We start from the raw sequence: 25,291 nt of genomic DNA, 5'->3' as shown, positions 1-25,291 counted from the left end.
AATACAAATTGAGACCCGTTACAGCTACGCACATAGCCATCACAATATTCTACTCTTTCTCTATTAAAGCAACTACTTCGCTGACAGTCTAATATTTGAAAGACAGCTAGATATCGGCAAGAGTATTGAAAAATAACTAGTTTTAAGATTTGCAAAGCTAAAAGTAATCATGAAGAAATAAATAAATAGAATTAAGTTTTAATAATATTCTTCCAAATAATCCAAAATTTGCAGTATCAACAACTATGGATCTTTATCAGCATGTAACTGAAGTGCATGCACTAGTTTAAGACCATACTGATGGGTTTGAGTATCCATCCAGATGTCCACAAGTAGAAGTTAATTAACTTCCCTGAAACTGGAAAGTTAGTTTTATTAAATTCCAGCTGGCTCTTTAAAAACAAGAATGTATACCTGATAAATTGTACGTCATTTTCTAGTGCCATTCTACTGACTGGTAGAGCATTACTGGACCCAGACATAATCAACTTAACAACAAAATTTTGCCAGTGGTGTCTGCTGCATTCTTTCCAAGCGCTATTATCAATCATTATTCTGCATTGACTGCATCATGTTTTAAGATACCTATTGCAAGACACTAGCATTATTTCACTGCCATCTGTGCAAGACACTCCCCAATCCACCCCAGGAACTTAGAGTCAAGACAAATCTTTACTGCTCTGTTTCTCCCTCAAACACAACACATTCATTCCTTACACTAGGATAAATTAAGAAATTGGTTCAGCAAAGAAGAGAAAGAAAAGGACAGAACACGCAACTACACCTTTAATGGATCGTATGGTACACCTGGTACCAGAATCTAAACAGTATGGATATATTTACTTGTTGAATCAAACAACTATTAAAAATAAGGCAAATCAAGAACACTGACCTTCTACATGAAATGTGACACTAAACAGTCTAACACTAAGTGGCATAAGGTGCTTTTATTTTCTTTACCTAATTTTACAATTTGAGGGTGACATCTTCAGTGTCCCTGCAATTTTGAACAGGACTTTATTATTCTGACATTTCTTATCTTACTTAAAGGAAGTTATGGAGATTCTTAAGAACTACATTTGCCTAACAGAGGTTAAACTGATAAACCCAAATATACCCATTATAACAGGAGAAACCTCTGCATATATTCACAAACAGTAAGCCAAATGACAATTACTTAAATTACTACTGGAACTCTAAATATTTCAAGTCATTTCACATGAGTGAAATACATAGCAGAGGTAATAGTAATGCCCTTACTAATCTGAACGGCCTTCATGCCCACTTCATTACTTGAGTAACAGAACACTTCTTGGATCAGTAGGAAATGAAATCTAAATGACCCGAAGGCCAGGTGAACTTTGTGACAGGGCACTGCTATCACAGAAATGCACTCACTGACTTAAGACACAAAATACCTCTCTCCCCTAATAAGAGACTGGACAGCAAGACTGTAACTGGGCACTCTCAACAGAACCCAGTGGAGCAAAGTGAATGTTTTAACTAGATATAATTCTGAATGAAGAATGGTTCAAAACAGGAAACATGAATTTGTTCTTATTATACAGCTTGAATTTGTTATCTATTTACTTTTTAATTAATCGGAGCTGTAAAACTATCTAGTGAAACAAAAAGCCCCAAAAAAACTTAAACACTGAAAGAATCAAAGCATGACAAACATTTTCCAAAACTCTATTTTAAGAGCAATAGGCACGTCTGTTGTCCTCCTAACTTGCACACAAGCAAGCACGTAGAAAACAAAAAGCTATTCAAGAAAGCTAAACTTGTTAGAAGTTTGGAGGGGAAAGGAATTGTAACAGTTCCTTTCAGTCTAGACTTTCACAGGCATTTTTAAGCTGGTACCGTCACCAAAGCAGGGTCCACACCCTCCTGTGACTGGCAATAACTCCTTTAATATGCCCCCTCCCTAATAGCAGCACTCGCTTTCCCATTGATGAGTATAAATTGGACCAGAAAAACAATCACAATTAAAACTTCTTAAAATTTTTTTAAATGATCATGTGAGTTTCAAGCCTGGATTAGTTCTTCAACATGGCCTGCCATGCAACTGGCACAGAGATGGCACACAGACAGAATCGCTTCCTTCTATGTCAGTGACTGCTTACATCCTACATAAAATGACAGCTTTAGACCACGGGATGTAAGTGGCAGATTATGACAGTACAAGTTTCTGTATACCACGTGACCCCAAATCAATCATTTACATTGACATCTGGAATTTTGATCCCTAAAAAGTACCACGCACAACTAGAAAAGTTGGGAACTAACATGTAAAGTAAGTGTTGCACTCTGTTGCCAGCCAACGTTTTGGGAGGAGAGGAAGAGAACACTGCAGTAACTCCACAGTACAACAGAACAAAGCAACCAATTTTGCTTTCCAAACTGACTAGCCATTTGGAGCTCATCTATACTGGTAGAAGAGCATAACATCCTCCCTCCCAGTTAGTTAACATCACAGGAAACCTAGGCTATTCCACCGTACAAACCATCGCAGACAACACACCTCTGTTTTACTGAGTGAGAACTCACAGGCAACCCTCCCATCACTAAGAGAGCTGACTTCGGCAGGCTAAATGATGAAGTTGACAACTCAAGTGTCTGCTCTACTTTTTTGTTTCCCCTCCTACTGAAGGACAGTGCCTGGATAATGCACATTTTCTGCAGCGATGAAGGAAACCTACAGAAGTTATTATACAAACTCCCACATTAATAGTAACACAGTACTAAATCCACACATTAAAAAAAAAAAAAAGAGCTTTAAAAAAAAACTGCTTAGGGTCCTCTGTTTTCATCTCCTTTTTGAAGATTTGTAGGTGAGAAAAAACAAAAGCAGATGGGTAGAGAGATAAAACGGTCAGACATGACTGTTGTCAGACTTTGCTAACTCCACTGCACAAAGTGAAACACAGGCTCCCTGCCAACAACCAAACCAATTGAAGACATTCTGGAATTTCAGCCTCCATTTCAGGCTGTTCTTTCTCATCCGGCAGTTTCAACTCCTTTATGAGGGCTACAGCCACCATATTTACATCAGAAGTCTCAGGGGTTTTTTTATCAGCAATTAAAGAACTCTAAGTATTTTTAACCAGTCTGGGACTATGAACTAAAAACCAGAAGTTATCACGTATTTGGTCTGAATATTCCCCAAAGCACAGGGTGTTCGTACTTTAGATGTACAGCACATTTTGGAATTTAAGCAAGCGAGGAAGACAATTTAATTTCAGACTACATCAGCGAAAAGCTTGATTTTGTGTCCTTTCTTTACTTCTCCCAGATAAATGAGTTTATTATAGTGCGTAGCCTTACTTTAGCTCTGGTAAGTAAGGATTAAGAAGTTGCATTTCACCCAGATACCCAATACATCAATTTTTGACCTCTGAATACTGCTTTCTGAAGATCAATGTAAATTTGGGTTTTTTCCAGCCAAGGAATAATGAATGAGACATTATAGAAGTATTCTTGCATTGGAATTATAAGTAGTTACATATTCCTTTCCACTGTAAACTGCATAGAAATTTTCTACTGTAGCAGTCAAGCTTTGCAACAACTTTCCTACCAGGCAAAAATAGCTGAAATGACCAGACCACAAAAATCAACCCATTACTAGACATACATATGTCAGAACCATTGTTAGAAGCACACTGAGTTTAAGCAAACAGCTAAGATGAAAGAACTTCATAGTTACTGATGTTCATGAGACACTAAAATCATTTTACTTAATATATTAAAGCAAAGCAAAACCATTAATACACAGCATAATTTTCATTTGTGTTCCAAATACATTTCTAGACTATGTTACTAATCATTCCAAGCCCTCCAAGTGGACTGACTTTAGGCATTCCGAGATAGATCTATACAGGCACTGCAAAGCACCTTGGAAAAAACTTTCCTCTTATTAGCCAAGAAACAAAATACCCACGAAATGCGAATTGAAACATTTAAGCATTTTCTAGGCTTTTGATCAAAACACGAAAAACTGGAGAAGAAACACTCAAGTGGCTCCCTACTCTAAAAAAGCTAACTGTGCATGACAAAAATTAAATTTAGACATCGCCTTGTCACTTAAAACCACTAGGTCTTCTCTCATCTTTTCGATAACTCATGACAACAACTTTCTCCCAGTCTCCTAAATTACAAAAGCACATTTATTTCCCTCTCCAGTATTAAAAAAAATTTTTTTTCAGCTTTCTGTCTTACTCTCCTGTAGACAAAACCTTTGTAAATTTAAAAACTAGATCTGGAGTTGGATTAAGGTTTTTAAGAATGCAACATTTGTCTTTACGTGTTTACACAAGCATGCATTCATTTGCCACCATTAACTCAAATACCTATTTCTTAACAAGGCCAACTTCTGTCTCAGCACATACAACGTTATCAGTCCATTCAAACCTGTATATGCCTCTCAGCATCTGCTCCAGCATAAACACTCAGCTGATCTCAGTCAAATACTCTCATTAAGTGTCACAGACAAAAAAGCACTACAACATGTAAAAAGTCCTGATGGATTCCCATCATGCTCACAATACCAGCATCACTTCAGATGGAAAAACACATTTGTGGACAAAGCATAAAACATAATAAAATGCAATGAAGTTACTTTTCAGTGTTGTTGACAATCTATATTGCCACAAGATTTCTAAAATAGGCTTTTTAATCAAGCAATAGTCTTCCTTGCTGTGCAAGACTCAATTTTTACTCCCTCGATTGCCACAAATTCCACTTTAGCAGCATATAAACTATTTACCAATAATCCAGGACTCTTAAAAGAAAAAAAAAAAAAATCCTATTCCATAGAATCCATACTGCAGAGGAATAAATCTGACAAAACAAAGTCAACAAGAAGGAAGGTAATAGAGTCAAGCTTAGCTTGTCTTACCTTGTTCATGGCTCCAGGCTGTGGCCCTCTCAGTCCAGCCTGTCCTCCCATCTGCGGAGAGCCTTGTTGCAGTGTCTCGGCCAACAGGTTCCCAGCAGTACCCATTCCTGGGTTTGGGTATGGCATATTAGGTCGCCCTCTGCCTGCTCCAATTGAACCGTTCATGACTTGCCCCTGCATCATCCCTTGTCCATTGCCTGCTGCCAACATCCCAGGATTCATGCCAGCATTCATCCCTGTGTTCATTCCCATGCCAGGCTGATTAACTGGACTGTTTACTGTTGGCATCATTCCTGCTGTGGATTGGGCTGAAGGACCCTGGTTTGGTCCACTTGCACCCATCGCCATATTGGGAGAAGTCAACCCAGCCTGTGCCATGGGGCTTTTCACCATGCTGTTTAACATTCCCATTCCAGGACTGTTTTGTTGGGTTTGACTGGCCATGCCCTGGCCAGGGCCACCAACCCCCATATTGAGATTTGGGGAGCTACCAGCCCGTAAAAGTTCAGACAGCTGCTTGTGTTTAGAGGCAGCATCTTGTGCCAGGCCAAGGCTGGTCTGCAGCTGATTAATGTCACCACCATTGGTGAGTCCCAGTTCTGTGGAGCTGATCAGTTCATCTGGCAAGTCATGTTCCAGATCAAAGAGTGATCCAAAATCTGAAAAACAAAAGAAATTTTATATGAGGTCAGAGCAATCAGTAGTGTCTTGAAGAAAAATCTTCTTTGTTAGTTTGAGGGGTTTTTATTTCAAGTAACTAGCAAAACTTCACTTTGCATGTTCCAGCAAAATTCCCGTATCAGCCATTACTGAAAACTATCCAATTTATCATGATAATAGTAATTTCTAAGCTTTGCGGAGTCTAAACTAGAGAAGATCATTCTACTTCACTCTCCTTCAACAGTTTGTGTTGAAGTTACACACAACTAGGCTGTAAAGCTTAATATTTGGAATCTGAAAATACCTAGTAACAGAGGGTTTTTTTTAAATTTAACTATCGGAATATTTCAGCACCACTTCTGCCAAAAAGGTGATTTCATGGATGCTCTGTAGGAGGTAGTGCACTGCATTTTCAAAAGCTTCAGATACAGACAGTGACCGAAGATACTACTCATTATCTCAGCAACTACAACTGCATTTAAAAGGAAATGTCAATTACACTGAATTCTAGAGAGGCTGGCAAGATGACTTGATTCAAATATTAATGGAAAGAGACTACAGTTAAGCAGCATGTAACTCATCAGCATTAGAAATCTGTTCAAAATGCCTCACACAATAAGATACTTAAACTGCCAAACTCCAGTACTAACAGGGTTTCTACAACTTCGCAACTGTTATCACAGATAACATCATGACTTAAGACTTCTGAAAATATGGTATGATGTTGGCAAGAATGCAGGTATACCACAACAGAAGAGATTTTATAACTCCATTTATATATTATCATAGAATCATATTCTTCATTACTGCAAAGCAGCAGAGACAGGATGAAAATTTCCACTGAAGAAATATGCTTTAAACTATTAAAATCAGTTAGCCCGTTCTTCATTAACGTAAATCTTGTGCTAAAAGCTATGCTTTGCAACACGTACTAAGGACTGATATTTCATTTGTATCACTGGTGTTCTCCAGTATGTCTGGTATTTCTGAAGATTCAGAAGTGAAAAAAGAATAAAGCTTTGTCCAAGTTCTCCTCCATTTAAAATGATGAATTTAGAGTTTTTTGTCAGTAGACTTAGCTCAATATACACACTCCTCTCTCCACCCTCAAAAAACCCCAGCCTTACAATGCTCAGCAGTTAGCTTAAGAATTAAATATTGATGAACATGGGAATAGTTAAAGTGGAAGAGATCCTCAAATTAAAGAGGAGATCAAGGAAATGAAGAAAGCAATCAAAAAAATACACAATCGTTCAAAAGAGCTTTAACAGGCATCTTAAGGTGCCTGTTAGGACACCTTTCAACAGGCAAATATTGAAGCACTGCATCCAGAAAACACCCTGCCTAATAACCTGACAAACTGCCCATGAGGAAGGAGTAAAAAAAAAAAAACCAAACCTATTAGTAATTCACAAGTTATTCTGCCGCCTAGAAAAAAAAAATCTACTTAATGACGAACAAACAAAACTGAAAATGAAAGTTAAGTGTCTGGAAAGAACATGAGCCAGGACAAACCCTGTACCTACAGCATAACCATAATGGCAGCACACAGCAACCTCCCACCTGCAAACCAGGAAACGGCTGCCGAGGCAAAGATGCCCCCACGGCTCAAAGGCCAGTTTTGTGATTGATTGTTGCTGAGGAAAAAGAAAACTTCTGCTCTTGAACAGACAGAGCTCCTAGGACAGGGCGAGTCCCAAAAGAAAAATCCCCACTTCATCTTTCTTGAGATCAGCCCATTGCACATTAAGCCTTTTACAAAACCATCTGGGAAGTGATCGGTAAAAGTCTAAATATGAAGAACTAATTCATTTTTTAAAACCACCACAGAACATTTTCTCAGAAAGACCCATTTAAGTTTATTTCAGATATAACACTGCAATGGGGCAGTGCAATTCTTGTTTTGGGAGACAAAGATTCGCTCATCTTTCTTCACAAGAAAATATTAATCTGTTTCTCTGAAGAAATCATTCTTTTTTGAATTCCCCATCCTCATAAATGAGAAGATAATTCCGGCTTTAAGTCTTACTTGCTCATATCTAACGGGTACCTGAGCTCCTTAGCCTGGTCATTCTGTGCCACCCATGAACAGGAAGAAAAATGTCATAGAAAACTCCAAGTATTTTTAACTCTTTTTACCAATATCTCAAAACACAACAAATCAACAGCTACATTTAAAACAAAACAAAACAAAAACAAACAAAAAACCACCAACCTAAATGGTTGTGAGATAATCCAAATCAGATTAGTTCTTTTCTTCAAAAAAATGTAAACCTTTCTTTCCACATAGAACTAACTTGTAAAGATTTTTAATCCTAGAGCATACACAACAGAAGACTCATCATAAAGGAATATTATCAGCTACAAGCCAAAATCATAAGCAGTAAATATTAATAATGCAATATTCTGGTGTGAGTTTGCTCTTATGTCTTTTCCAAAAACAAAACTTCAAAGTCTTCTTCAGCCAGTAAACAACAACACTAGAAAAACTTTCAGTTCTCCGGTCAACTATGAAAATTACGTTTTTAGTCAACTGCTGGGAGGCAGAAATTTTCAGATACAGGACTGAAACACTAACAGCCTCAAAAGACCACATGAAGATCAGTAAGATTTTCTGTGTATCTAGCAACAGTTGCAATCCATTTCAGAGTCTTATACATATAATATGTATCCTGAAGGATACATCTCGCTGTAGAGAGTTCTACCTATGACCAATCCAAAAACTGACAAGGCTGGGCCAGACAGCTCAGACTACGTGAAAATAACAGCACCCACACTCACACAAGAGCCAAAGGCATAGCTCAAAACAATGGTGACAATAAATAGACAAGACAATAAATATCCAGTGAACTGATTGACTTTCCAGTACACTAAGTCCACTGCTAGCCTCGCAATCTGTTTCACTAAGGATACACACAAAGATTTCTTACTAATAAAATAAAGCTTGTAGGAAGGGAAAGGCGGCAGATTAGCCCTGCAAAGGTTTGTCTACCCGATTCATAATCGCCAGAAATCTTAGGGTATAATCAGACACAGAAAAATTGAGATGTACCAAAACAGACAATATCTGACCTAAGAGCTCAAAAACATCCAGTTATATGGAGGAATTAACTGGTAGAGCTAAATCTTGATCTCAATAAAGTGGCACAAAGTGATTCCACATTATGTTATTTGTTTATCAGTGTATTTCTCTACATAGGTAACAAGAAGATACAGCTAAGATTCAAAGGAAAAAGCAGGAAAGTACCTCCACAAAACAACATCTAATCAGCTGATCAGGAAGTCTTAACCTGAGGGAGTCTCAACATGCAAAGGCATATAATAATTCATTTTAGGAACTGTACCACCACAGAACACTCAAGCAAGTCTTTTTTTGTAGAGTCAAGAAACTGGCCTGACTTGCCCTGGCTACGTTAAATCTGTAGTGAGAAAGTGGGTCAGAAAAGACAGTAGGGATGGAGCAGGTCCATTTCTTTCAATGGCAGTCCAGTTAGACTGGATTAAGTAATATGAACTGCACCCTAAACTGTGAGAAAGCAACTTCAAAAATCAGTATGCTAACTTGGGTTGCATACTGTGGGTTATTTTCTTAGTTTTGGACCCTACTTCTCAGAAGTATGCCTTTAAAAGTATCTGATCTGCAAGATGCAAGGAAACTGCCACCTGGGTTGGAAACCCACAAGGCACCAAAATGGACTTTAAACCAGTACAGATTCAGAGCATGCAATCAAATTCCTTAAGTCAATAAGATATAGGTGCCTTATCAAGCGATCAATTTTCAAATGAGTTATTTCAAGCTGGTGTTACTGCAAGAGCATCTGGCAGCACCAGGGATGTAACAGCTCTCAAAGCGCACAAGGCAAGGTAGAGATTTCTGACAACACTTAAACACAAGGAAAACATATCCAAAGAAATCAACATGTGGGTTCAAGTGGCGCATGCCAGTTTCGTTTGTATACTTTCTAGCCTACAGTCATGATTCAGTCATTTTTTCATTTCTGGATTAAGACAAGAAACCTCTATTCACCTTTCAGAATAAAACAGGCATTTCTATCAATATGGAGATTATCTGGTTCTGGGAAACTGGCTGCAACGAGTAACACTAGTTTTCTAAAAACTTGCTCACATGCTACACAATAGCAAGAACGCTTTACTCTCATGTGCTATTACCCTCACACTCAAGACGTTAAAGCCTTTAGTCGCAAAGAAGAGTTGGTATATTCGAAGAAATAGCATCACGTGTGAAAACAGTGATGCCTGAGGAACCCTCCATGTCAGACATGTAAAACAACCTACTCCAATGCTTACCTCGTTGCTGATCTTACAGAGGTAAGAGACTTCACAGTTCCTGTCCCTGCATCCCATTTATTATATTATATTCTGAACACAGACATATCAAATTAGAAAGCTGCTGAACAGTCACCTTTTTGCACAAATGTTTCTGGGCTCCAGAGATCTATCAGTGGATCAAATTATATCACAGTTGTTAGGTTCACAATGAAACAAGTGGACAAGGCTTAACACAGGGCACTGAACACAAAGCATGCATGTGACAGGGTTGACAGGAGCCGCAGATGATGTTGGACTATGCAGAAAACATGATACCTTTCAGACCAAAAATAACAATAAGCTGCCGAGGTCAGTATCTTCCCTGCACGGCAACATGAAAGCTATCCAGGAATTGAACAGGGCCGAGATGTAACAGAGAAAGCACCCAGAGGATACAACCAATACTCCAGAGAAACCAGACTTTCATACTTGCAGTCAACAAGCACCAGCATTACAGGAGCGTTACAGGCCCTGAAATGTATTGCCTGAAATACGCTTAAAAAAAAAGCCAGAACTCAAAACATAAAAAAATAAAAAAAGGGATGACAAGATAAGGAGACACTCTCACAAGATGATTCCCAGGTATCCAGGAAAATGCAGAAGTAAAGGCGAAGCACAGACTTGAAACAAAGTGCTAATAAAGAAAGTCATCATTTCCCAAGGCCTCTACAATGGCAGAAAATTAAGCTAGACGTGTTCAGACAGTTTTATTGGGGGGGGGGGGCGGAAACAACCAACCAACAAGTCTGAGAAAGAGGCAAAAACTCTAGGTTTCCTACCAGGTGGGTGTGAGAAAACTTTGCTGTACAGCATTTTAAAGATCAGATTTATACTTCCCATTAAAGTCCATCAAGGAAAAGGCTTTTCATGTAGATCCCCTATGAAGCCACAATTACCCAATGGTAACAAACTCTGCCAAACCGTTTTTTTCTAACTTAAAATGTAGACTTAATTTAATCTACTAATTTGACACAAAACTAAGGGCAAAAAAATTCAACACCAGCCTAAAATATTAAGGTCTAGATTCATCATTATAACTACTGCTTCCAAAATCCCTATATAGCACATCAGTCCCTATGTAACCCTAACTCACTCCCAAAGTGGAAGTATGATGCCGAAGTCTTCACTATCACTTACGTAACAGCAACTGGGAATTCTGATTCTGTATTATGCTATTTGGGTAACAAAGCCTTCAGCATTAGACTTCATTATTAATTCTGTTCCCTGCAAGAAACTGGGGAGCACCACCTCCTCCTTCCTTCCCTGCTAATCCAAGAAAGAACCTGAATTTGTTCATTACGTTGAGAAACTTGGTAATTTGAAGTAAGACCGCAAACAATACAAGCAGAAAACACATCTAAAAAGGACATACCGAAAACCTCTGGAGGACAACAAATGCAACGGCACAAAACAAGTTAGCACATCATGGTAGCGCACAACTTCAGGCCCAGATTTTTTAAAAACAACCAAATGTTTGTTGGTCAAAGTCCAAATCACCATTTAGAATGCGCATGATAACCAGATAGAAACATAAGTATTTTACAAGGGTAAACAAACAAACAAAAAAAAAAAATCATTCTAAAGAAGCAACAACTTAACCATTTAACACCTATTGAAGTCCTAAAATTAGGACCTCACTCTCTACATTTTCCTTTTAAGTTATCCTAATTCCTATTCAAACTGGTGTCAAACACACCAATTCTTGCTTAAGGAAAAAAAGTCTCAGTTTTGCAAAGTCTCAATAATCTGCAAGTTTAAGTCATACTTATCCAAAACTAGTATCATCAGAAACATTAATTTTAGTAGATGCTGGTTGATGCATTTTTTTTTCCAACTTCAGAAGAAAACTGTATTTAAAACAAACTGTTCTCATTTGCATTGTCATATTCAAAGTTCTTCAAATTTATAAGATTTAGAGATACAGATGATAGCAGGCATTTACCACTGAAAACCATAGTGAAAATTCAATGGTTATGATTCTGGAATATGGACGTTTTAGCTGTTCCAGGGAAATGGAAGTGGTGCAATCACATGGAAAAGACTGGGTGCAAGAATCAAGACAGGGTATGTTTAATGTTTTAAAATCACTTAAGTGGGAATTTCAGAAACACTCTTGTTTGTTTACCTGCCTGTTCACACTGTTATCTAACACAATGCAAAGGTACTAGCTTTGCCATCACTAATGATCTTCATCTAATAAGATGAAGTTTTGACATTTTAATTCCAAAATGCTGAAGTCACACAGTTAATAATTTCCTTGTGAACATGTGGCTATTTGCCTAAATTTCATTGGGCTACCTTTAACTTTAGTGAAAAAAAAGAAGTCTCTAAATTAGTATTCTTATTCCCAAGACTATTCTGTGTATGCCACTGAAATTCCCATAAGGCCACCTTAAGTTACCTATGGTTGGTCTGTGGTATCATTAAATAGTAAGAATAGCATTTCAGTTGGGAGTCTGATGAATTGTGGAGCGCTGCACACACGAGTCTGGAACATTAGAGATGCCTTGCTGGTCTGCTATATTGGTGGGCAAAAAATAGGTAGGTGTGGATAGGAAGGAAACACCCATATGTGCACAAACACACTGAATCAGATTCATTTTAGAAGTGATTACAAACCAGTTTCAAGAAAAGAGTAAAGTTCATTTCATTGTCAAGTTAACAACGACTTGGAAATGATGCAATCTGCATATGCAATTACCAGAAAGTCAAGTCAGTTTTCTGAGTATTACTGACTTGAGTTCATTCAACATTACTCCTGAATAAAATCAAAAAGCAATGCTGAATTTACGTATAAGAAAATATACAAGTAAACAAAAAACAGAAGTCAGCAGATCAGACTTCTTTATCTTGAACCAGTAATTCCCCAGAGCCTCTGAAATTATATTCAGGAATATGTAAAAGGCAGTTTAGCTTCAGCAGAATTTGTACTGAGCAAGCCATACACCAGTATTTTGCCAGAGCTTTATTTTTTTATTCTAATTCTAAAAAACAAAACAAAACAAAAAGTAGTTTACGTTGTAAGAGAGATTATCTATTCACTTGTATTTGGGAGTTCTACAAAGCAAGAAACAGTAAATCATGATCCTGCAAGCAAACAGATACAGTACAAAACTCTACTTACACCTCTTATGGAGAAGCAACAGAAGGTGCAGTACAGAGGTATTTTGCATCATCAGATGAAAAAAGCAAAATCTTTCTGTGCTCCATCTCGCAACCACCACCAATAATAACCTACGCTGTTTTTAAAGGTCCTGTACCTAACTTTTTAATGAAAATCCTAGTTTGAACCACAATCTCCTTGCTGCTCCTGTAAACACAACTGATATTGTCAACTAAACCACAAGTAACTATGATTTGATTTCATCAGAATCCAACGCTCCCTTTTCTGATCTCCTTCAAAAAGTTTGAAAGAAATGTGAGCTTCAAGAAGAATACAGCACGTCAAGTTTTTAAAAGAACTTTAAATACATTCATAAGCCAATCCATTTTAAGGAAGCGTTGCTATTTCGGAAGAGAATGAAGTCACATTGTCAGATACGCCACTGCTCATGGAGAGGATTTCTGTGAATTGCCCTAGTTCAAGTTCTACTTGAAGTTCTACAGATTCAATGTAACCACCGAAGTTTTTTGTCAGTGCACACAACCATATGCAGAGACAGATGTATTTTACTTCAGCCTGCTGCTACAGTTTAAGTAAAGACAGAAAAGTCAAATCCTTGGAGACAGGTGTGCATTGTTTATCTGTCAGTGAAATCTACACAGCAAAATTACTCCATTTGTCAAATAATAAATCTAAATGACTTTTGGCCCAGCCCTCTCAGAGTGGACACCAGTTCGGGTGATGGGAAAGGTTAAAGCAGTATCATTACATGGCTGGAACAAGCACTGAAAGGCTGCTCCTGTTAAAACACTAAGCAAGACCCTGAGGTGACACACTGGAGATAATCAAGCAGCCTACAGAGAAGATGCAAGAAATACACACTAAATCATGCAAAACTAAAATCTAATAATACAATCATTTTCTCCAAGTTGCAAAGGTATAAGAACTGGAATCCTTACACTAGAAGTTCAGCATTTATCCCTAGTATCTCATGAAGCCCACATCTCCTAAAAACGTACACTAAACCCTAGAGCCTGCTAGACCCTTCCACGATAAACTTCGTGTTCTTCAAATACACAACTGACCAATGACCTGAACTAGGGACCCTCTAGAACAAATCCAAACCCTGCTCCAAGACCGTGAGGTACAACATGCAACAGTTAGTAGGGTTTTTTGTTGTTTTTTTTCTTTGTGTGTTTTGTTTTGTTTTTTTGTTGGTTGTTTTTATTTTTATTTTTTTTTTACATCTGGGATTTAAATTTCCAAGTTCACCAACAAAGGTTTTCCCTTTGATATCAAACTTGTGAATCTGTATTTTTAAATTGCAACTGTAAACTGGTTTTCTAGTCTCAAAGGTTTTTTATTTGCAAATGCTCAAGATTCAGTTTTACATCACGATATGTACGGTCCTTATGTTGAAGTGGGTGAAAGGGAAAAAAAAAAAAAGCAGAGATATATCAGTTTGGAAATCTACAAGGTTCAAAAGTCTGCAAGATTTTCTCAAGTTACTAAGCACCAACTGAATGACTGGTTTACTTTTTAAAATAAAAAACTTGCAGACTTAAGTTCTCTTAAGTTTATTCCTAATGTAGTTACTTTGAGAACGTACCTAGCTACAAGGCAAAGATGTTCAGTTTTGCCACACAAGCATCAACCACTGCAATACTCGATTTAGAGTATATCCCATCCATCAAACCATATTTTAAAGCAACTCTCATAACAACTAATACTTAAGGAAAAAAAAAAAAGTGGCTCAACAAGAAGGGATAAAAATATTTTACTGATGCCTCTAAGTTAAACATAGCTAATGACTTGGTCTCAAACATTAGCCAGAAAAGAGATTTGTGGAAAGTATTTAGTTTAAAAAGTCATATATACAAACACTAGGAGAAAAAAAAAAAGCACCATAGCTGTCTGAAAACAGAATAGAAAACTCCGCACATGCCTCTGGAAAAGGCAGTGAGACTAGATTACTATGATTCATTTTGAGCAAAGAAACGTCCCGGTACATTTGGAACAAATGAAAGACGACTATCAGTCAGAACTGCAGTAGTCCAGGCGAGAAGTTTTGTTACAAGTCTTAGACCTTTGATGTAAGGGAGAGTAAAGTTTTAAAGGTCAGAAGCAGTTCCTAAAAAAAAAGGAACATACAAACTTTATGAAAGACAGGTCCTGAAAGGGAAATTGAAGATGCACTATCACTCAGAAAAACATGACTTTTGGATATAGTAAACTGAAGGATGTTAAGTCACACACCACAAATATGTACATTGATCTCTGATATAACACATATGCCAACTAATTGTAGAAAACTGACTTCCAATGTTACAGCAAGCCAGAAACTCTAAGCACTTAAAATCCTATTTTTGGATCTAGCAATCCAAAGACATGATACCATACAACCACGCTGCAGCAAAGAGTGTACTCCGCTTTTATTCCTTGATGAAACACAGTTCTGAACCCAGAGCCTGAAAAGCTTTCCTAGTTCACAGAAAATGGGTTATTTCTAAGGAAGAGGGAGGGCTGTAAAACACGATTAAACTCTCTCTTCCTGAATATACCGCGTAGAAATCTAAACGTGGCAATTTCAGCGCACCTTCATCACTGCAGGGAAAATTAAGGGGTTCACAAATAAAAAGGCTAAATAAAATTTAAAAAAAAACAAACAAAAACACACACACACACCAAACCACACTGGTTTAAGCTATCCAGTTAAAAATGTATCTTTATGAAAGACTTCCACTCATTTACTGAAGGAGATAACTCTTCAGGATGCACTCGAATTATTCTGTTGCAGTGGGAGGGGAAAATAAGAGCGGGGTATGCCAGTTTGCTAATACAATGTTTCAGAAAGCCCTGTTAAGACTAGGGGCAACATATCAAAACAGTGTTTCTACCAGTAACGAATGCTAAGCAAAGTGAGCTAACCTAGCAAAGTACTTATGTCAATGTAGCCATGCGGATACAGAAGAGCTGCATCCAGTGACACAAACTTACATCCGCTACTAAAGGATACTGTACCAATGAAAGGTGACCCCACCGTACAGCTGTAATGGCCCTCAGAAAATTTAAGGTCCGAACAAGATATATGTATAATTACCACTCTTCTTTGCAACAAATTTAACATTTAAATAGGAAAAAAATAAAAAAAAAAAAGTTGCAGAAAAAACCCTGGCAGTTTAAGGGCATACACACAGTCCTGCTCCTGAAGTTATTCTAGAACTACACATTGCAGAAAAAAAATGAGACCCTTCAAAAATTCTAACATACGGCACAACACTAATAGCACCAAGACTTTCTAAATTACTTCAAAGTGTTTATTACAAAGTGCGCTACAAACGTTTCAGCTTCCCTGTAAGTCTATGTTATTCTTGCCTCCTAAAGAAGGAATTGGCATTAATAAAGCAACTCAAGACTACACTAATACAGTATGTTCTATGGCAAAGCAAATTCTGAGCAGGGAGCACACGAACCACTTAAGATTTTTAAGACAGAAGGAGATGCAGCACTGCAACAACAGTGGGAAATGCAGCTATATTTGGCTGCTGCCTATAAACCAAGATTAGTTTCGACAATCTTTGCTGACTTTTTAGAAGAAAACTACCAACGTTTGAGTTTAGTACATCCCAAGCCCAGAATATCAGTGTCATCCAGGTCTACAGTGAAAACATGAGTGAATTAGAGACTCAGCTTAGCCTTCACATAAATACACTGAACATCTGCAAGTTTGGGAATGTTAGCTAAAAAACATTCACTGTTTTTAGCTATCTAATAAGCTAAAACGGCATTTCAGATTAAGAAATGAGCCCAAAAGTTAACAGCAAAAGTAACACGCTGAAAGCCCCACTATGCACATGTGCTAGAAAAAGTTTCATCAACAGCACAAGTTTCTTACCTTTCTCCTTCCCTCTCTCTAATGACGCTGCAAATCTAACAGTTTTAAAAAGAGTGCTTGAGTAAGTACATAAGCACCATGTTATTTATTTTCTATAATTAACTAAGGAGCAGGGACAATACAACAGATTCTAAAAGTGGAATTTACTTAACGAAAGCTGCTTACACTATTTCAAAGTAAATTTAAGGAGCAGATAGGTTAAAAAAATGTAAACTTCAAAGCAGTTTCCCACAACAGTAAAAGTAGGACAAAAAAAAAAAATTGTAGTCTCTCAAGCAGCTAATGAAAAAATATAACCCTCAAAACACTTTTATTGGTTAAGAGGTTTTATTTTATTTAATTAGAGAAACAGATGTGATATGTTAAAACCTACACAAAGTGGAACTGTCCCAAATGCAGGTAATAAGTTGTCAACAAAAAAAATATCTAGAAGAGTAAGATTATTTAAGTTTTTTATGTAGTATATATAAAGTGTTCACACCACTATAAACCTCTGCACAGCTATCAGGTGATGACAATCTCAATCACTTTGAGGAAAATTATCCTATTTGTGAACTACTGAAACTGCCCAACAGTCCCTAGTGTTTCACCGTAACTGTAAAAAGTTCACTTATTAAGCTGCCCAGGAAGGTAACAATTAATATAGACTAAGTATCCTGTGAAAATCTGCATCTGTTAAACAGAAATACATTCACATTCCGAACTTTTATTTGATCACAAGTGTCTTATGTGCGCTCATCTGAATCAAAATATGCCTTTAACTTTCATATTTTTTCAAGTATCAGGACTTCACTTTTATTTCACCTCTCTAAACAGAGCAAGATAACCACTGTCAAGACAAATTACAAATGGTTACTACTGAATTAAGTACTGCTTTCCAAGTCTAGCACAAAACCCCCAACAACCGGCTCTAGCTAAAGAGCAGCTTCTCCCAATGCTCTTTTACTCTCTTACCACAGACCTGTTGATATTAGGAATAATCACATCCTCCAGTTACAACACAACATTGCCTGTATCTAATACGCTCTAGAAGTTACACACAAACTTTTCAAAAAACTACTACGTCATTCACCAAGACTAGAGAAGGCAAAAATCAAAATTTTCAAGATGATTCCAAGTCAAGTCACATCCACTGCTCAACCAAAAACCGGCTACTAAAACCTGTTTAATGTCAAATGAGGAGCTTTTTATTAAAAAAAAAAAAAAACACCAAACCAAACAAACAAACAACAAACCAAAACCCAAACAAACTACTCTTCCTTTTTCTTGTTAACTGCATTGAACAAGACCACTGGTGGCTTCAGAAAAGCCACCACTCATCAGACTCTGGCAGGAAGAGGCCTCCTCCATATCCAATAGTCTAACATCTAAAGTGAGTTCAAAGAAACTCCTGTGGGACAGGTGACCAAGTACTCTTATAGCAAACTGACACCAAATACTCATCTGCTTCACAAGAAGCATTAAAAAGCTTAACGGCCCTTTGTTACTCCCTCCCCTCTCCAGTACAACCAGTTCATATTTGCTACGGACTGGGACACCTAAGATTTCCAACCTCCAGCTGGCCTTCACAGCATCACAGACCTTTGAAGGACTGCAGAGAATCCCCTTTATCTTCACAGCTCTAAAGTCTACAGGGGAATTTCAGACATTTTGGTTTCGCAGCAAAGAAATGGGAGATGCAAGAAGAACTACACTCCATATTGGTTCTTAATGCAAATAAGGTGAAATAACATTTCATTTCTAAGAAGATAAAAAGTCTCAATAAACCTCATGCCCCGAGCTTGGGATCTGGATTTTGGTTTTAGCTGTTTTTCTCCTAAAGTCGATGGTCTATTTAAAAGCAGTTTCTAGCTATCCTTCTGCAAGGAAGAGTAAGAAGGATTGTAAAAAGTAAACGCAAAATAAGCAGACTGTATGTAAGAAGGAAAAAAGAAAGGAGAGAAATAAATCTCGTTTCTAAACGAGCTGTAAAAAACCCCTTGTAAACGCAAAATAAGAAACAAGACACGTTCGTGTGTACAAACGTACACACAATTCAACAATAAAGTGTACAAAAGCATCAAGTTTAGCACTATTTCATATTTCTGCAACTGCCATTGCTTAGGTATATGCTTACCAAGGAGCTCAGTAATAACTACTATTGTGAAAGACACGAAAATGACAAACTGTTAAGTCTTATCTGCAGTTGATCAAAAGCACAATAAATTGAACAGCTTTGCTTTCAATCACTTCCACAAAAATAGAAAGGCAGAAAACCTCCGAACACCCTCCCTATGCCATTAACGCCAATAGGTTCCAAATGGAGCGAAAAGGGGAGAAAAGCCTAAGGCAGGCACGAGTTAACAGTAGCGAAAGGGAGGAGGAGGAGGTTTAAGGCAGAAGAGGGGAGAAAAGGGCAGTAACTGCGGCACCAAGAGGTGGGGAGTGCCCGGGCCCCCGAGACTGACCTGTGCCGTCGCTGGCGGATACGGAGAGCGCCGGTGAGGAGAGTTTAGGCCGCTTGGCTGAAGGCGGGCCCGGCTCCACCACATTCTCGGCCATTTTTAATTCTTTTTTAGACAATCACTCAGAGCGGAGAGACGGCGGGTGGGGGTGGGATGAACCCCGAAACCTTCACCTTCTTCTCGGGCCCCGAGTCAGCTGAAGAACAACAATAAGGACAAGAGGGAGCGAGGAGGATCCGGCGGAGAAGGGGAGCCGAGTTCCCCTTTTTCTGCCCCTCGGGCTCCGGGAGGGCGGCAGCGGAGAAGCGGGGAGAAGGTGGGAGCTGGGGCTGGCGGGGGGGAAGAGGCCTCTTCCCCGCAGGCGAAAGGGCTGAGCGAAGATGGGAAGAGCAGGTAAAGCCCCCGCCAAAAAAAAAAAAAAAAAAAAAAAAAAAAAAAAAAGAGGCTGGTGGGTTGTTTTTTTTTTTTTGTCAGTAAAATTAATCCCGGCTGTTGTGCTGCTGATGCTTCCTCGCCGCCGCCGCCATCATCATCTTCATCCTTCGGGGGGTCTTCTTCTCCTCCTCCTGCTGCCTCCTCACCGCCGCCATCAGCCTCTTCCTCCTCGGCGCCGTTCTCCTCCTCCTCATCGCCACAAGGAGGCGGGCGAAGGAGGGGAGAGGAGGAGGAAAAAAGAAAAAAAGATCACCGTCCTCTAGCAGCGGCTCCTTCCCCCTCCAACACCACCCTGCAAAAAAATACCCACCACCCGCGACAGGGCTGGGGGGGAGGCGGCGGGGAGAGAGGCAAGGCGTGCGCGGGGTCCCCAGCTCCACTCGCTTCTTCCTCGCCCGTCGCTAATGGCTGCAGAACGGGGAGCTGTAGGGATGAGGAGGGTGAGGATAAGTCCCAGGAGTCTCCGCTTCACATCTTGTTGTGCAGGGAAGGAGGAGGGGTTGTTGTCCTGATGGAGGCAGCACCGATCGCGGGATGGGAAGGTGGGGGGCGGGTTTCAACACCCTCTCTGCGCCCCCCCCGCTCTTCTTCTCTTCTTTCCCCTTCCTCTTTCTCTCGCTCTCAGTAGCAGGCTGCCCCCCCCTCCGGCGCAGGCAGAGGGGCCGATCCCACAGCAGCGGCAGGAGGAGGAGGAGGAGGAGGAAGAAGCAGCCGGCCCCTCCCCTCCCCCCCCCTGCCTACCTTCCCCCCTCCCGGGCGGCCGAGGATGGCTGCGAGCGCCGGGCAGGGAGGGGGGCTACCCGTCTCCGCTCCCGCGTACACACGGGCGATGCGGGGGGAGGAAAGCGAGGGAGGAAAAACCTGGGCCGCGGCTGGGGCGCGGCGGGGACTCCCTCTTCTCCTCGGCGAGGGTGGGGAAGGAAGCGAAGAGGTTGGTAGTCGGAGGGGCGGGAGTGAGGGGGGGGGGGAGGCCGGTCAGCGACCCCTCCGAGAAGAGGAGGGGGAGTAAAATTAAAATAATAAAACAGAAGAAAAATTACGCCGGGGGACCGGCCCCGGGGTGGGTTAAATGGCCAGGAGGGGGAGGGGGTCCCCGGCGGAGGGGGGGTGGGGGGGGTGGGGCGGGACGGCGCAGGCAGCGCGGGGGCCGAGCGCAGGCTCCCTACTGCCCCTGCCTGGCGCTCGGCGGCGGCCCGGCGGCGGCCGCTCCTCAGGCGTGTGTGGCGGAGCGGGCCGAAGCGGGGGCGGAGAGGAGAGGGGGAGAGAAAGAAGTCGGGGAAAAAGAGAAGAGAGAAAAGGAGAGAGAAGGGACGGGCAGGCTGCCGCGGAGGGGTGGGGTAGGGTGGGGTGGGGGGGCGTCTCGGCTCCTCGCTTCTCTCCCCGTCCCCTGGCCGGGCCCCTGGGTCTCTCTGCGTTGCCCTCCCCCTGGCTCGCCCCGTCCGGCTCGGCCTCTGGCTCCCTCCCTCAGTCGCTCACACACAAACAAAATGGCGGCTGTTGTTTCTTCACTCTCCCGAGTCCTCGGAGGGAAGCGAGCGGCGGCGGCGGCGGCCGGAAATGAGCCAAGAGAAAAAGGGGGCGGGGCCAGTCCTCGGGGCGGGGCCCGGTGGCGCTGGCGCACACAATGGAACGCGGGGCGGGGGGAGTAGGGACCGCCCCGTCGCCGTCACGAGACCGCGCCCGCCCAATCAGCGCCCGCCGGGCTCTTCCGCAAACTCCCCCTGGCTCCGCCCCTTAAAGGCGCAGTGGTTTTTTTTAATATTAAAAAAAAAAAAAAAAAGGCTCCTTCTCCGTCCTCCCCTCACGCTCTTTTCTGTCGGCCGAAAAGTGCGCGGCGGCGGCGGCCCGGGGGAGGCCGGCCGTAACCTGCGGCCCAGGGCGGGCAGGGAGGCGGCTGCCCCGCCGCGCTGCCCGGTAGCCGTGTGCCCGTCCCGTCCCGTCCCGGTTGGGTTGAAGGGGCCCTTCACGGGTGCCGGCGGGCGGGGCGCTCCTGCCGCCGGTGGCGGGCCTTGCTGCGCCACAGACATGGCAGCCCGCGGCGGGAGGCAGGCCCCGGGGCGGTGCGGCGGCCGGGCGGGGGTACGGCCCCTCCCCGGGCGGGGATGGGGAGCAGCGGGCACCCTCCGCCATCCCGAGGCCCGGCGGGCGGGGGGGGGGGGGGGGGGGCGGTACGTAGGGGATGCGGAGCCGCTCCCCGCGTACAGCTCAACTCGGGGATGCGGGAGCGGCCGCAGGTTGCCATCGGCGGTTCGAAAAATAAAAATCCCCACCAAAACAAAACCAACCCCAAAACCAAAAATCACTTAATGGCAAAGAGTAAATAAACCCACAAAACACACACTTTATGCCAAAAATCCCTGCGTTTGCTGGGGAAGGAAGCGTTGGGTGGTACGACGGCAGCCCCCCCGAGAAGACACCGGCTCCTGGGAGGCCGGCACGGGCTGGCCCCGGGTGGGGACGGGCCATAAAAGCTGCTGCGGTCCCCCATGAGCTTCGAGAGGGCTACCGACCCACCAGGAGTGTCCCTCAAACCTTTAAAGGGCTCATCGGCAAGGAAATACCCCGTCCTGGCTCTCCCCTTTGGCGCGTTTGGGCTCTTTGGGGCCGTAGACCATTATGGGATAGGAGCAGAAGGGAAACGTGGGCCTGCGGTTTGTTTTTTAATGGAAATTTATTTATTTATTTATTTATTTCCATTTTCATTTGATCCGAGCGGGGCACTCGTGGGGATCTCTCCCATCGCCCACCCTCACGGCTGAGCTCTCTCCCTAATCCTGCGCCTGAGAACCAAAGCAGGTATTTGGGAAGAGCCTAGCCTAAACACCGGAATAAACACTGCGGGCGACGAGAGAAGGCACGAGCAGAGATTCACAGCCCCGTGAGAGTTATCTACCGGCTCCCCCACGTACTCCCACACTTCAGCTTCCCTTGTTTAGGGCTTTATTTCCAGCAAGATCATCGTTGTTTCCCCTGGCACAAAAGGGAAAAACGCAAATAGGGCTACACTCAAACCGCTCCAGAAGCGCTTAAAAATTGTATGTGTCTTAGCTTTCTGGAAAAGTCTTGGAGCCCCAGGTAACGTGCAGATCTATATGTTTTAAAAGAGAGGTGGAGGGAGCCTTGCAAGGACAAATAAGTGACGGGAAAATAGTCTGGAGAGCAGAAAGTCTCAGAATTAAAGCTGTCGAGGCTAAGAGCATCAAGCTTAACACCATCACCTTAGAAGCGATGTTACGATTCTCACAGGTTTTTTTGTCTCTTATTGCTACTAAACTCCCCAAAATATTCCAGTTATAGAAGTCTTGTATTACTTCAATTTATTTATTGTCAGATTGAGTGTTACCCTTGCTTGTAAAGCAGTTTTTTGAACACAGCTGAGACTAATTTTAACTTTTTTTTTTAAAGTCTCCTTAGAATTAAAAGTTGACTGAAATAAGTCTATATAAGGTTTTCAGACTCTCTAGAGGCCCTTAATCCATCGTTCAATAAGGAATTGGTGCCAGCTTTATAGAGACACCAAGGTGCACATAAACACCTAGATGCTTTTAAAAGTCAGGCCCTTACTAAACAACGAGTTTGGAGCAAAGCAGATGTTTCAAATAAGAGTTCTGTGACACTAGTTCCTATCTAGAGACTTGATACTACCAATAGTTGCACGTGTGCTTAGTTTTATATAGCACCTAGTTCCACTGGAATCGCGCTGTACTGCTCGCCAGAGTAAAACAAAGCGCATGTGCGCTTGCTGGAGCACAGCCTGGGAGATAAAAGCTAAAGAACTGGGTAGTTATTTGCTACTCCGGAGAGTATCACATGGACTGGTTAGCTTTGTTAAGTACCAGAAAAATCTCACAAACAAAATAAAGTCCTTTTTTTTTTTTGGGTGCAGATCCCCCTCTGCTCTGGCTACCTGTTTATCTACCCCTCGAATGAGTTCAGGGCAGCGTACCTGAACTGTGGGAAACATAGACCTTTTGGTGAACGCTACCAAACCAACATCTATTTTCTGAACATGAATTGCAGATATAAGTAATTAACCAACATATTAGTAAACCCATACCTCTGCCTTACAAGCTTCACAACCAGTAGAATATCTTAGTTCTTTACATATTAGAAGGGCATATTTAGTTAGATTTCTATATTAGAGACTTAAATGCAAGCTGAAGTATATTAAAAATAAGTTTTAAAGAATGCTACTTCTGTATTTTTCTGACATCTAAAACAAGAGAAGAAGAAAGAAAAAGGAAAACCCAGGAAAACAGGGTTAAGATAAATCATATATATACATATAAACAAAACAAAAAAAAAAAGACCCACATCAGCATGTGTTAATTTTTCTAAAAACACTGCATATTCTTAAATGAACCCAAGTACATACAAGCGTTGCTAAATGCTATCTGCCAAAACAATAACATACAAAATTACCAGAAAGCAATAATAGAACACAAAGCACACTAAGAAGCAAATACATAAACCTATACAAATAAAACCAGGAAAGGATTATGGTATTAAAAGTAAAATAAAGCTATTTACCCAACAACTGCTCCTCCTTGCCTCAGTTTCCCCATTCTTACAGCAAGGATAGTGGTATTTATCCCTTGAAAATAATACCCAGAAGAATTAATTAGCTCATTATTGCCAGTAATTACAGCAGTCATTATGTGCTTTGAGATAACTGGATGAAAGTACCATAAGTCTGATTAAAATGAGAATCCGCTCAGGAAGGCAGTAAGAAGAGGAATGCAGGGCCTTGAACTTTTATCATGGGATCTCATTTGGCCTTAGCTGGTAGTTACTGACATTTGTGAGTGTGCCCAGCTGCTCTGAGGGCTACAAGGAACAAGATAAGATCTCCTCGCCCTGCAAGGGTCAACCTGATGCCCGGAGCTCAGCATCCCAACATCAGTGAGAGGGGCAGGAGGAGCAACAAGCGTCTCCCCTGGCTGGGAGGGAGCTGGGGCTGTGGCCTTCCCCTTCCAGCTGCTGGAAGGAGAAGCGGTGTGTGATCTCAAAGTCACTCGACCAACCTCCTCCCCTCCCTAATGCCGCTTGGAAATCGCCTATGCTAAATGAAACTTCCCTGCTCCCCTTCTGCAGCATTTGCCCTGTGGCCACTCAAGTATCTCCGAAAGAGGGTGGCTCGTGGGATGGGGGGCAGGAGCCAGGGATGGGGCACTCCCATCTTCTCAGCCCTGTTTCTGCCTGCAGTTTCCAACTGTATTATCTTTTTTTTCTTCCTGTATTATCTTTTTTTTTTCTTCTCCCCCCCCCCCCCCCCCCCGAGCTTTCCAGGGCCACTGCCTGTGTCTGGCAGGTAATTTCTCCTGTTCCCCAGCTGCCTCCCACCTCCGCAGCTCTCTGCTCGCACAGCACCGCTCCCGGGAGCGAAGGAGGAATGACTCCCTTTCTTCATACCGGCAAGGAGATCTGCGTGTGGAGGGTCCTTCCCGGCGCAGGTCAGAGGGGCGAGGAAATGATTTAAGGCTGCAATTTTTGCAAGTAATGCCAGGGCGCAGCTATATTTCTGGAAA

The 25,291-nt window shown here is 41.7% G+C and overlaps 1 protein-coding gene across 2 annotated transcripts in view; it reads right to left on the bottom strand.

The window, feature by feature from the left end:
• The window catches only part of EP300 (EP300 lysine acetyltransferase), a 61,333-nt gene extending 41,809 nt beyond the window's left edge, over positions 1–19,524 (bottom strand). For both annotated transcript variants that reach the window (XM_074144294.1, XM_074144295.1), the window contains exons 1-2: positions 19,332–19,524; positions 4,898–5,556 (exon numbers count right to left, since the gene is read on the bottom strand). In XM_074144294.1, coding sequence (XP_074000395.1) covers positions 4,898–5,556; positions 19,332–19,425 — 753 coding nt within the window. In that variant the 5' untranslated portion in view covers positions 19,426–19,524. The remainder of the gene's footprint in view (positions 1–4,897; positions 5,557–19,331) is intronic.
• Between the last annotated feature and the right edge of the window lie 5,767 nt (positions 19,525–25,291).

The sequence above is a fragment of the Numenius arquata genome, chromosome 2 (assembly GCF_964106895.1).
Source record: "Numenius arquata chromosome 2, bNumArq3.hap1.1, whole genome shotgun sequence".
NCBI classification, from domain to species: Eukaryota; Metazoa; Chordata; class Aves; order Charadriiformes; family Scolopacidae; genus Numenius; species Numenius arquata.
This window is presented reverse-complemented; position numbering and strand designations above follow the sequence as displayed.